The sequence below is a fragment of the Pocillopora damicornis genome, chromosome 8 (genome assembly GCF_964200805.1).
Source record: "Pocillopora damicornis chromosome 8, jaPocDami1.2, whole genome shotgun sequence".
Classification (NCBI taxonomy): domain Eukaryota; kingdom Metazoa; phylum Cnidaria; class Anthozoa; order Scleractinia; family Pocilloporidae; genus Pocillopora; species Pocillopora damicornis.
The window spans coordinates 5018739-5031471 of record NC_142677.1 but is presented as its reverse complement, the minus strand read 5'-3'; the positions used below and the strand labels follow the sequence as shown (position 1 = coordinate 5031471).

The following is a 12733-nucleotide window of genomic DNA, read 5'->3' as shown; positions in this document are numbered from 1 at the left end:
GTGGGGGACATTAAAGAACCCACACACTTATTGAAAAAAGTAGGGGTCATAGTTCCCAGTGTTGTGTTCTGCCCTAGATTCTGAAATAGGGGGCATCTGCCAAATCTCCTCCAAAAAAAAGAATTGTAAATTGCTCAATGCAGTCTGACCAAACTCCCCCACAAAGTGTTGTAAGGTGCATTTGATCATATTCAGATATTAATTTGCACCCAATAAGTAATAAATTATTATTATTATTATTATTATTATTATTATTATTATTATTATTATTATTATTATTATTGTGATCAAAATAAACTAAATGTAAAACTGAATGTACTTCCTAACTGAATGAAGACATGTCTTTCATAATCTCTGGTTGAAGGCTCCATCACATTTTTTTTGTTTGATCTTGTTATATTTAACTAAGATTCCATATGCTTTCCTAATAAAAAAATTCCCCTCTCTGGTGACCTCTTAATCTCTTTGTGGTTTTCCTTTGACTTTGTTCTCTAACTTGATCATCATTCTGTTTGTATCCTTCTAATGATGATGTTTTGCTTTCCATGTGACACAGATTGAGGCATCTAAGTTGTTTAATAATGTTGAACAAATATATGAAGTCAATTTAGCATTTTGGACAGAACATCTTAGCAAGGTTGTTGAATATGTAAGTGTATTTTTACCTGCTTCTTGGGTACTTGTATTTTATTAACAATAACATTTTCATCTGTGTTTTAGAGATAAGAAATAGGTAGAAAATTGTCTACTTTTTCTACTTTTTTTTACAGGCGAGGAAAACAAAAGATCTGCTAAATCCTTTGGATATGGAAGCTGGGTTCAACATGGTGAGAGGAAAAATTCATAGATAAAATTTCTTGGAAATGTAGAATCTGAATGAATATCTTTAGTCAGTTAATGAGGTTTACAAGAGCCCTGCTAAGTGATGGTAGCAAAGGGGCAAGGGGGTTGGCTCTTGATCCCATTTTGTGCTGGAGTTTTTGAAAAATTCATGCATCATGTATATTATAAACAACTCTTCACATGTCACAAATTTAAGAAGGGAAAACTTCAAATCTCTCTTCTTGTATGCAAGGTTTCAGTGAAATCTTGAGGTTTTCAGCAAATGAAAATGAAAGAAAAAAATCCACTTGTTGGTTCTTAAAACTTATGAATCACGTTTGCCTTTCTGTCAAATCCATGGTTTCACATATTGATTTTGGCCTCAATCACATGTCACATGTAAACCAGCCATTTGCCATCCATTACTGATGTGTTATGAATGATGAAGCCCTAAACTAGACTTTGAGTATTGGTAACTTGTCTCAGCTCTTTTGTGATGTATCTGTAACATTTCTTCACTATTTTTGTGTAGTTCGAGGCACAGTTTGATCCATACATTAAGTACTGCATGGAGGAGTCTAAATGTTTGAAATACTACAAGGAAAAGCTGGTTGAGAATGAAGATTTCAAGACGTACATCACTGTAAGATGACTAGAATAGATTTAGTTCCAACTGTTACTCACACATCAGTAATTTCCTTTTTTTCTGTGACAACATAATTGAAGGAAACAGCCTATTAAGGACATTAAAAATTCCTATTCAACAGAATGGCCTTATTTTGCCAAAGGTCTGAAAGAGATCAATCACATCTTGTTCCCTAAGAGTTATTAGCATCAAATTTCTCCTTACTTTACGCCCCTGAATCAAACATCAAGATCATGAGAACAAAGAAAATGATCACCAACTTAAAGCTAAAGAAGCTCTTGATTTATAAAATAAACCTCTCCTTGTCAGCACCTTTGGAAAATATGAAGAGAACAAAATGTAAAATATGCATACTGATAAAAAGGGTTAAGTCTCATGTTTAATAACATTACCATAAAATCAACTGATCATTTTTCATCAACCAAATGCTTGACATTTGACCAAGAGTTTAACTTTTGTTCAAGTTTGTTGCAATATTAGCCACTGTCACTGACAAAACTCATTTTCAAGACTTATGCACAGTCACACTGTACAAATGCATTTAATTATTGTATTTAATTTTTGTTGTTTCTTCTTTCATGAGTAGTGGTGTGAAGATCACAGGTTTTGCACTGACCGGCTGAAGTTAACTGACTTATTGGTTTGGCCCATGCAAAGAGTTACAAAATACCATCTTCTATTGAAAGCCATTGGTAACAAAACCATGGAGGAAGACACCAAAGATGTTCTCAACAGAATGGTAAGATTTTGTGTAAAACTAGACAAATGTTAAGTACATGTATGTCATGCACTGTTTTCTGCTAACCCCAGAAACACAGAAGCACTTTAGGTTATATTTTGCAAGCAAGCTTTTGTTATTGGCACTCTTACACAAACATTTCTTAGCCCATGAGAAAGTCTGAGTCCTTGAAGCAAGCCTGTGAGAAGCCTTTTCCTTGTCATGTCTCAAATCTTTCACATGGGCATAGAAACACATGTCCTGTAGCACTGGTTATGTGGACTTGCTCACAGTCTATTAGGTCAGTTCACTCAGATAACTCATGTACTTCTTCAGGTGTGACTGTAATTTGTAACAATGTTTACTTTTTCCCTTTAATGCAGAGAGTTAAAGTAGAAACATTTGTGAGTAAAGTAAATGCTGCCATGAAGGAGAGGCACGAGTTGGAAAAACTCAAAGCAACTGCAGTGAAGATTCACAACAACTACAGTGTTGTAGAAGCTGTCAATGAGGAGATGGAAAAGGTATTAGGAAGGAAACCTTATTTCTCTCTTCTTTATGTGGACAATTTTGAAAAGACAATTAACCCTTTAACCTCCAAGAGTGATGAGCACCAAGTTTCTCCTTACATTAATGCCACTCAAGAAGACATTAAGGTCATGAGACTAAGGAAAATGGTCACCAACTAAAAGGCTCTTGATTGATAGACAAACTCTCCTGTCAGTTCCATAGGAAGTGTATGGAATACATTTTGGAGAATATGCATGCTGATATTAGTATATAAAGGGTTAAAAGGGAAATAGAAAATCATTAAAGTTACAGGGTGATATGAAACAAATTTCGTAGTGCAATTGGTATCTTACAAAAACCATGTTATTGAAACCAGAGAAATTGTATTTGATTATGAATTGGCTCTAATATTTCTGTCTTTTTTACTCAGATTCTCCAAGATTACAGCTCATACGACCTCACCAGACCCATGCCTGGTTTAACTGATGATCAACATCGTAGTGTCATTCATGAGGGAAATCTGAGGCTTCTTGAAAAACAGGGCAAAGTGAGTAAAAGACATTACTAATTGCAAACTATAACTGCTGGTAAACTAGATGTCAGATTCTGAAACTTGCTGCTTTGTTGTTATTCCTTGTATAGTAACCATTTCACTCTGAGCAGTTACCAGACAATATTTCTCCTCACGATGTTGGCCCATTTGAGAACAAAAAGATGATTAGAAAAAAAGAAAAGAGTCAGTTTATAGCTGTTGCTTGATTCAAAACCAAATTGTCAGAGTCAAACTCTGAAGGGATTTGAAGTTGAGAGAGTGGTGCATTTTATTAGCTCTTGGGAGTGAAATGGCTAACAACTGTTTAATTGACCTCAATTGAACAATCTTTTCTTTGCAGATGGATGTCTATGTTTTTCTCTTTACTGATTTACAATCTTTTCTTTGCAGATGGATGTCTATGTTTTTCTCTTTACTGATTTACTTCTCATAACCAAAGCAAAGAAAGCTGATAAATTCAAAGTGATCAAACCGGTGAGTTAGCAAAAAGTGTTATTGACTCTTAAGAAATAAAAATCAAGTCAGACACTAAACTTGCACATCTTGCTGGGGCTCTCCATTCTCCTTGGGTAGTGTTACAGACAACTACATCAAACTGGTCAGAGATCCATGTAATAGTTGTGTACTTCTGCATAGGGTTTTGCAGTACATAAGAAGATTAAGATATGATGAAAGAAGGTGCATGGGAAAGAAAGCTCTAAGTGACCTTCCATAGACTGTGTTATGCTAATGTGAAATTGTCATGTGAAACAGAAAATTTCTATATCATATGAGAATTCAGTTTAGCAGTAAGTTGTTATCCACTCATCCCTTCAAGTGGTGATATAAATTGATCAACGTTCGGTGAGTTGCATAACAGATTCTGATGTATTACTATCAATTATTGCTTGATTATTATTAAATAAAACAATAATTTTTGAATTAGCATTGATTATCATCAAATTGATGTTCTGCTCCTTTTTTATTTAGCCTCTCCAAGTGGATAAGCTAGTCACTGCCAGGGATCAAGGAGGTACAGTTCTTTGTGTTCCTTTTGTTTTCCTTAAGAAGATGTCCTTCATCTCTAGTTAGAAAAAAAATTATAGTGAGCAATGCAACTCCTGTGTGTTTTATCTGAATGTACCACTCCACTTGTCAATGCCTCCTTAGAATTGATATAAGTTGCGATGAAAATGATAAACTTTGATTATTTTTATTACCCTAGGGACCTTCTTACTTATTTATGTGAATGAGTACAACATAGCTGTACAAGCATTTGCTCTCCAAGGGACGGCAAGTGATCAGGCACAGTGGATGGATGCAATAAAAAAGGCTCAGGTATAACTGAATCTTCAGTACCTAAAATATTGTTTTCTGCCGAAAAACCAGGGATACCTACTATAATTTCAGCTAACCATTGTGTTGGTACTTTTATGAATAAGAATGTATTTTAATTTTGGAAAGAGGAAAGGGAAGTTTTTATGCTAGATATCAACTTAATTTTCTTGAATGAGGGTAACTAATCATATTACTATTTCTTAGAAATTTATCCATATATTAAGGTATTTGTTTTTTTTTTTTTCATTGTCTTAGAAATTGTTCATGGTTGCCAAATTGGGGCAGGGATCTAGTAATGTACACCATATGCAAAATCCCAACGACAATGACCTTGTAAGTCCCTCAGGCCTTGTTACACCCTCTGGACTTTCACCGGCACTTCCTCGACCTCAACGCCGCAGATCATCTGGGTCATCAATTATATCAGTGGAGTCTGATTCAGAAGACGAGCTAGGAATGAACTTTTCAACCTTAAATTCTCGTGCACGTTCTGACTCAGCATTAACCACAGGAAGCAGCACCCATTCCTCAGAAGTTAGAGGTAAAGAAGTAGCAACTAAATCAACTAAATATACAGATGGTGCTGCATTACAACGACAGGAAGAAATACTTTCAGTAGAAGATGAACAGTTGCTAGAGGGAGCAATGGCTAAGTCACGGTCTGAATCTCTTGGAAAGATATCACGGTCCTCCTCCGCACCTCCAAAGGAACGACCACGTGTTGTGGATTCCAGTTCCCTGTCAAGATCTTCATCAGCCCCACAAGGGCCCACGTCTGTGCGTGTGGCAAGTCTTAGGGAAGCCATCATAGTGAAGAGGAGAACTACAGAGGAGCAGGATGGATCTGTCACTTCTTCATCTGCATCATTAAATGACTCAGCAGGTGATTCAGAGGTTCAGTCACCGTTGGCAAATGCAGCTGTTGATTTTTCATTAGTTCCTCCACCAAATTATCAACAAACTAACGAAGTCAGATCTGAGCCTCAGTCTCCAAATCAGGAAGACTCTGGTGGAGAATCACCCCCCACTCCTGCTGAGGAGAATAATACCCAGCCTCCTTCATCTCCTGAAAAAGGAGTCTCATCTTCTATGTCTGATAATGACTATGAAAGCAGCGAATATGCAGGAGAACAAGAGGAGGATTCTGTTGAGGAACCCCTCGAGTCTGAAGGTGATTTATCACCAAGTAAAGACTGTAGAATGGATCTTTCAGTTCCACAGGTGGGTCAAATGCAAGAATTTCAAGCCCTGCAAAATTTATCGGACTCTATGGAGGCAACTTTTAAAAGTAATGGACCCTCCAAACAACCGCCACTGATAAAATCTCAACTTATTGCTCAAGATAAGATCCAATCTGCAATAACAACGACAGAACAACCACGCAAGCGTATATCACTACCAAGAAGATCATCACCTGTGATTTCAAGAAAGACAAGACCTGTGAACATAGGAAGACATCGTGATAGAGACAGTCATGATGTAAATGGAATCATACAAAAAATTCGAGATGCCTCTTTTGCATCAGCCACAGAAGCTACAATTTCAAATCAAGAGCGTGGGCACAAAGTGGGGAAACTTACAAAAAGGTCTTCTGAGTCTACCAGACTTCCTGTGAAGCCTGATAAGGCACACTATCCCACAAGTGTAGACCTGGAAGAATCCCAGGCAAAGGCTGAAAAAAAGAAGGAACACTGTAATTCATTGTCGCGCACCAGAAAAAAGAGCATGTCTCTTTCAGACCTTCTGAATATAGGAAAAGACCTGACAAGTAATCGAGATAAAAATAAAGATAAAGAGGTGGACAAAGATAAATCACACCCAAAAACTTTGGAACCAACAAGTCCCTTGACTGATGAAGATGCCATTTCTCCTACTTCTGTTGATGAACTTCGCTATAAAAGAGAAGAGAAAAGATCTCGCTTTAGTCGACTCCGTAGGAAGTCTAGTCGAGGTGTGGGAGAACTGAAGGATGGTATTGCGTCTGGTCCTGATATTGATCCTAAAAGAGCCTCAAGGCATTTCTTTAAGGAGTCTCTCATGTTGGAATCTTCGTAAGTAGTTTTGTTTGTGGAAAGTTGATGCTTTGATTATTTTGAGAACTGGTTACCACCAAATGATTGCATCTGAATGTCTTGAGTTATAATTTTTCATGTCAAAACTGGCTTGATAATTTTTGTGAGCCTGTGCTTTGAATTGTTTTTTCCCTGGTTTGAAATTTATGGAGGGCATGCTAAATGATAAATTGTCTTTCAGTTTGACAAAATGCTCTAGAAAAAATTTTTTTTAATTTGGTGGTAGCCAGGCACAAGAAACTGTAAGTACCGTTCTATATCAGCACTCACACACCACTAGTTCAGACGTGTTAATCTGTGATCATTCTAATGGAGCCAATAATTGCAACTTACCACCTGCAATGTCATGAAGGTTAATCTCACTTTGTAACATCTAGAATTTTAATTATAATCCATTTTCAGGCCTCAACCTGTAGGTTAGTAAACCCTTGTAACAAGTGGATCAATTACAGTCAATAAGGGATTGGTGTGAAATGTAAGAAGGTCGCTTGTGAGTCACTGTTGAAACTTGCAGAAAAATTCAGAAAAATTCAGAAAAATTCCATAGTAAATGTTGACTCAAGGGAAACCAGTTAATCTTGAACCACTTGAAATGCTTGAAACACCAGCTCAGGCTCAGAGTGGACAAGTTCACCCTTTGGTGTGCATGTTTAAAGAGGACTGTTGAGAAGTGAGTGGCAGTGACTCTTAGTGAGCTCCTTCTGATTTATGCTTTTGCACCTATCCTTCCTTGACATAAACCTTTTGAGATAAATGAAAATCACAAATTATTGTATGGTAAGATTGGCAAGATATTGATCCAAATTCTGAATCTCTAAATAAATTTATTTTACATAACATGAATAACTCCCAATGGATGATAAATAAATGTGAATTTATTTTTACAATTTACTCTGGCACAATTTTAAATTTAAGAGAATATTATTTCCAAAAGATATAATACAAATACCATATGAATCTTGTTTCCAGTCAATTATCTTGAGAATTTTATTGTGTAATCTCTGAAACTTTAGTGGTCATATTTTTCCAGTAATAGCGGAGCTCGCAGAGCGTAGCCCCATAATTATACAAAATAGAAGTAACCCATCAAGCCGAAAAAAATTTGGATGTACGACCGTATGACCGTAGAAGGTGCTACTTTTAACATGCGTGGTCAACTGTGCACCGAGCTCCAAGTCGGACGACCCGGGTTCTAGTCCTGGCCGGGGCAAGGCGTTGTGCCCTTGAGACGTGCGGGGGAAAAAAAGAATGCGAGCTCCGCTTTTAGGCTCGGCTAAATCTATATATTTTATGGAGTCGTTTAAGCGTCCAGCTCTGCCAATTGTCTTTTATTTATTAATTTTTAAATTTAACTTAATGAATGAATGCAATTTCTCTTTAAGCTGTCACTCTTTCTTTTCTTTTCTAAGAGTAAACAAATATGCAGTATAATAACCAGGAAAGCAAATTGCAAGGACTTAAATTCTGTGCATTGTAAAAGTTAGATCTGGTAGAATTAAGGAAACAAACAATTTTAATTTTAATCACATCAAAAATTACACGAGACAATCAATTTCTTCTAATTTTTTTTTAACCTACCAAGCATAGCTTTAATTTTTTTTAATTTTAAAATTTTTAATAAATTTGTATCTAATATTTAATATTTAATATTTAATATCTAATATTTTATATTTAACAGTATTAATGAATAAAGTTCTATGTCTGTTTCTACATTGTTGTTAAACATCTCATTTGTGGTGTTTTTACTAATTTTAAAATAATTGTTTTCTTTTCAAATTTTAATTTCTTAACATAAGTTGGTGATCTTCATAATACTAAGAAGCCTAAGTTATAACATAGGCATCAGATGGTAAACTTTTTAAAAGATTTATATCATTGTCTTGAAATTCTCAACCATTTGTTGTCTTTAGAATTAAAGTCAGGATTGCTGACTTGTTTAATTGTAGGAAGTGTTTTAAAGTAAGACAGTTTGAAGCCATCAAATTGAAACAACTGCAGCATGAAACAAATTCTACCCCTAAAGTAAAGTCTAAACTTGAAACTACAATAATAAATCCTAATATGTTATTCCAGATCTATATTAGCATGGAATATGAAAGAGAAAAAGTTATTTCTACCCTAGATGATCATGATGCAGAATTGTCCGTGAAATGTTAAATCCAAGCTATGCTTTTTACTAAGCAACTCAAGTTGCACACAACTGCTGTGCAAGTTTCTTTGACTTTGCTGTAGTACTTCACTGCAGTGGAAGCCATCTCTATATTCCCTCCTTCTCTGAAACCAAAGCTTTTATTTTCCTGTGTGACACAAGCACCATGATAACTCTTTGCACAGAGGTAACTGCACCATCAAATTGTTGACATACTGTTTTGGACAATCTTAAAGGCCATGTTGTGTTTTAGGTAGAAGTTGTAGTCCTGAAATGCATCAAGGCTTGCGGTCGGCAGGTATTTGAGTGTGTGATTACAAGCAGCATGCTCAATGCTTGTATATTTTTACCTTTGTGTGTGAAAAATTGAAGTAAACCTCTGCCCTCTTAAACTGTGCTGCAACTATGCTGTGATGCTCCAGTTGCTGTGAAAAATAACCGATTTAATGGACTCGCAATTACCTACAAACCAAACCTGAAGATCATGTTAATGATTTATTTAAGGAATGAAGGTCTTGATTCTGAATTGATGTGATTACCTAAATGAAGTTGGTGAAGTGATGCTCTGAAATTCAAACTCTGTTTATCTAGTGTTCAAAAGTTTTATGTATTTTATTTACTGCTTAAAGTTTTTAACCACTAATAATTGTAATATTTATTCTGTTGGTAACCTTTGTCCTAAAAACGTTCATATAGATAAGTAATTTCCACTTACAGCTTTTTCTCTTGAAGAACAAAGACAACAAATCAAAGAATTTCAAGAACCAAATAATTCTGTCTTCCAGTGAAGATAACCTCACGTTCAGCCAGCTTATCATATGTAGCAATGCTTTTTCTGCAGTTGTGTTATTTGTCAAAGTAATTCGCTTTTGATCACTGCTGACCCAATTGACACTTAAAGTTACAGAATATATGCTTAAATTTCCCAGGCAAAGGAGAGGGAGCTAAAAATTTCCTGTGTCCCACTAGCTCTATGCGCAATCTTTTTGCAGGAGATACATAAAGCTTGCCAGCAATAATAAAATAAGCTGCTTTTGATATCTTAAATTTCCTATATAGAGGCTTAGGAGACACAAACGAAAGGAATCCAACAAGCATACTTATTTATTCCTTTTGTTTTTGTCCTCAAAGCTGTGCTGTTAAAATGAGTTTTAACCCTGAAAGCCACTAGAATGATCAACATCAAAATTCTCCTCTCAATATTAGCTCACTAGCACAAGGAAATGTCACAAGAATCAAAGAACTGGTGACCATTGCCTTACGACCAAGTTGCCTTCACGAGAGAACGTATCTAAGCCATGTGCGATAATTTTGTGTTGAATCTGAGGCTTCAAGGGTTGATACATCAAAAGAGCTTATTTCAGGCTTTGTATATGACAGAGACAGAGAAGGAGAGGGAAGATGGAGTACTGGGAATTAGTTTTTTTTTTTTCGAGAGAAGTGGGACAAGACACGGAGGACTGGTTACCACACCCCAAAGGAAATTCGAAAAGGCGCTTGGTCCTTTCTTCTTTAACCCTTTTAACTCCCAAGATCTCGTTAGTATTTCTCTTTACTGTCTCCCATACAGTTCTTGTGATGTTAGTTCGAAGAATTTGGTATTGGATCAACTTATAATCTCCTATGTGATATTTTACTTTATTCTCATCACTTGTCTGCTTGATATTGTATTGATGTTGTGAGGAGAAATTCTGTCTTGGTCGCTCATGGAAGTTTAAGGGTTAATGGTCTTCTTTGTGCTCCGTCGTTCTTCTCTTTCATGTGGGCGTCTGTCATGCAGCATGCATGTATGGTATTAATTTGGTCAAATCAACTTATTTTGTTTCATCATTTTCTTTTATTTTCAGGGAGTATGTATAAAGATGCTCCGAGGGAAAATGCAAATAATTAATTTAAATCGAAAAAATGCAATGCCAAGGACAATATTCCAAGAGGCCGAACATCAATATTTCTACGCGAAAAGTTATTTTTGTCGTGCTCGTTTATGACTTTTGCCAAGAAAATCCGTTCTTAAGCGAGAAACAACCATGGGTGCTCAAAGGTCGTTGCTGTACGTGATCTGAGCTGAATCACAAGTTCCTCGGTGCCTCAGATGGAGAATAATCCTTTGGATGTGCATATTTTGAGTTAATGTCTATTGACCTTGGTTTGAGACTAATTGGACTAGGTTGGTTTGCTGCAAAGGGCGTGACTGTGAAAGGGAAGTGATGCCCAGTGAGTAGTAAGGCTTTGGTTGATGGATTGATTCTCAAGCTGGAATTGTTTTTCCATGTTTGGTGAATGTAGCATGGTGTTCCAGTCATCACCGACTGAGTTGCGGGTTTTAAAGTTCCCGGGTGGATTTTATCCCTGTCTGGCGATGAAAGGGACACAGAAAAGGTGTATGGTTAGTCTTTTGCTAGGATGAGTCGTGGGTTCCAAACCCAGTTGGAGCTGTGCTCCCTGCCTAGAGAAAGGTTGAACCGTGGAGGGTCAACGGATGGGTTTTGAGGGTGCTTGCTTGTTTGAAGGTGAAGGAGTTACCGTTGTTTAAACCACAAGTTGTGAAGTCTCAAGAAGTTGCACCTTCCAACTTGCATTACTTGAATGTAAGATTTCAGTTTTTAAGCTTGCCTTTTGAGCGCCCAGGTTGATCTCTGATTTTAGAGTTTCTCTAAAAGCTTTTTTTATCGAGATTCTCTCTCTCGTTTTATCTTTAAAGAAATCTAAGTAGACATACTTTTTTCAATATCAACTTAGCTGTGTGAAGACCTTACGCGTTTTATTGAATGTAAACAGTGTACATAGTGGTTGTAAATTTTTAGCTTTGTAGACTACATGGTTGAATTTTCACCGAATGTCAGTTTGTTGAAGGAAAGGAATTTTTTTTCATTGTATTTATTGACCAATTTTTTTTTTTTTTTTTTTTTATAAATATAAATGCGAACAGAGTGCACACCGTTACTTAAGTGTCTGTTGATTTGTGTCTAGCGGTCTTTACTTAAACAAGGCTCCAGTGCTATTGTCTCTTCTTTAACTATCCCTTTCCTGGAGTGAATTGTTTCTTATAGGGTTCTAAAACGAATTCATTTCTCCTCCCTACCCCCCCCCCCCCCCAGGACATACCGGCTAGATCCCTTTCTAGATATGCCATTCACAAGTTACTTCTTAGTTTTACTTTTGGAAAACGATAAAACAACGATTACGAGATGTTTATTTTCTTAGAGAGAGGGATTCCGGGATGAGGTAAACAATTCTTCTTGGGTCTCGAGCCCTTTCTCGATAAGCCATTTACACGTTACTTATTGGTTTTACCGTTAGAAAACCACAAAAATAACTGCCATTATTTTCTAGGCGAGTCGGATCGTGGCACTAGAAGACTAATTCTTTTCTGAGTTAGACTGTCTCGTTACTAGAGGGTCTCAATGGGTTGACTACTCTTGCAGTTAATGGTTAAAATTGTGGCCAAGTTACCGCTGACAGTTAATTTCCGTTACGACTAAAAGAAAAAGTTTCGTAGCCAACTTTTTTTTCCGATTTAAGGTTCAATTTTGTCAATTTTTACGCCTAGCCACTAAACCTTTTTGCCGTGGTACAGCCCGCGGTTAACCTCATTCAGATCCTCTTACTAAGCTCAAGTCGAATGGTCACATCCACAATTGATGAAGGGTCATGGAGGTGAATAGCCACAAACTCTAGCGAGTATTGGCCCTGTTGTGGTTTAATTTTATCCTTGGTTCAAATTTTATTTTCCTTTGTTTCAAACTCATTATCATATATTACAATACCCAAAAACAAAAGAATATAAAATTTGAACCACGGATAAAATTGAACCACAACAGCCCCATCGGTGTGCCATGAAGGAGTTGCAAACAAGGGGTAGTTTCTAAAGAAACTATAGTGCTGCGTCGAGGGGAAAGTATCACAGGGTAATCTGGTACTATCAACTGGGTTGATAACTTAAATT

At 36.5% G+C, this 12733-nt stretch overlaps 2 protein-coding genes across 4 annotated transcripts in view; one reads left to right on the top strand and one right to left on the bottom strand.

Annotated features, from left to right (window-relative positions):
- The window catches only part of LOC113675028 (pleckstrin homology domain-containing family G member 5), a 33444-nt gene extending 21714 nt beyond the window's left edge, over positions 1-11730 (top strand). For 2 of the 3 annotated variants that reach the window (XM_089214351.1, XM_027191542.2), the window contains exons 15-25: positions 557-649; positions 771-827; positions 1355-1465; positions 2055-2207; positions 2570-2710; positions 3127-3243; positions 3640-3723; positions 4219-4261; positions 4454-4566; positions 4822-6617; positions 10635-11730. In XM_089214351.1, coding sequence (XP_089070477.1) covers positions 557-649; positions 771-827; positions 1355-1465; positions 2055-2207; positions 2570-2710; positions 3127-3243; positions 3640-3723; positions 4219-4261; positions 4454-4566; positions 4822-6617; positions 10635-10647 — 2721 coding nt within the window. In that variant the 3' untranslated portion in view covers positions 10648-11730. Of the gene's footprint in view, positions 1-556; positions 650-770; positions 828-1354; positions 1466-2054; positions 2208-2569; positions 2711-3126; positions 3244-3639; positions 3724-4218; positions 4262-4453; positions 4567-4821; positions 6618-9040; positions 9086-10634 lie in introns of all 3 variants that reach the window. The other variant, XM_089214352.1, reaches the window with a different exon arrangement.
- The window catches only part of LOC149041080 (uncharacterized), a 321438-nt gene that overhangs the window by 69721 nt on the left and 238984 nt on the right, over positions 1-12733 (bottom strand). The window lies entirely within an intron of this gene.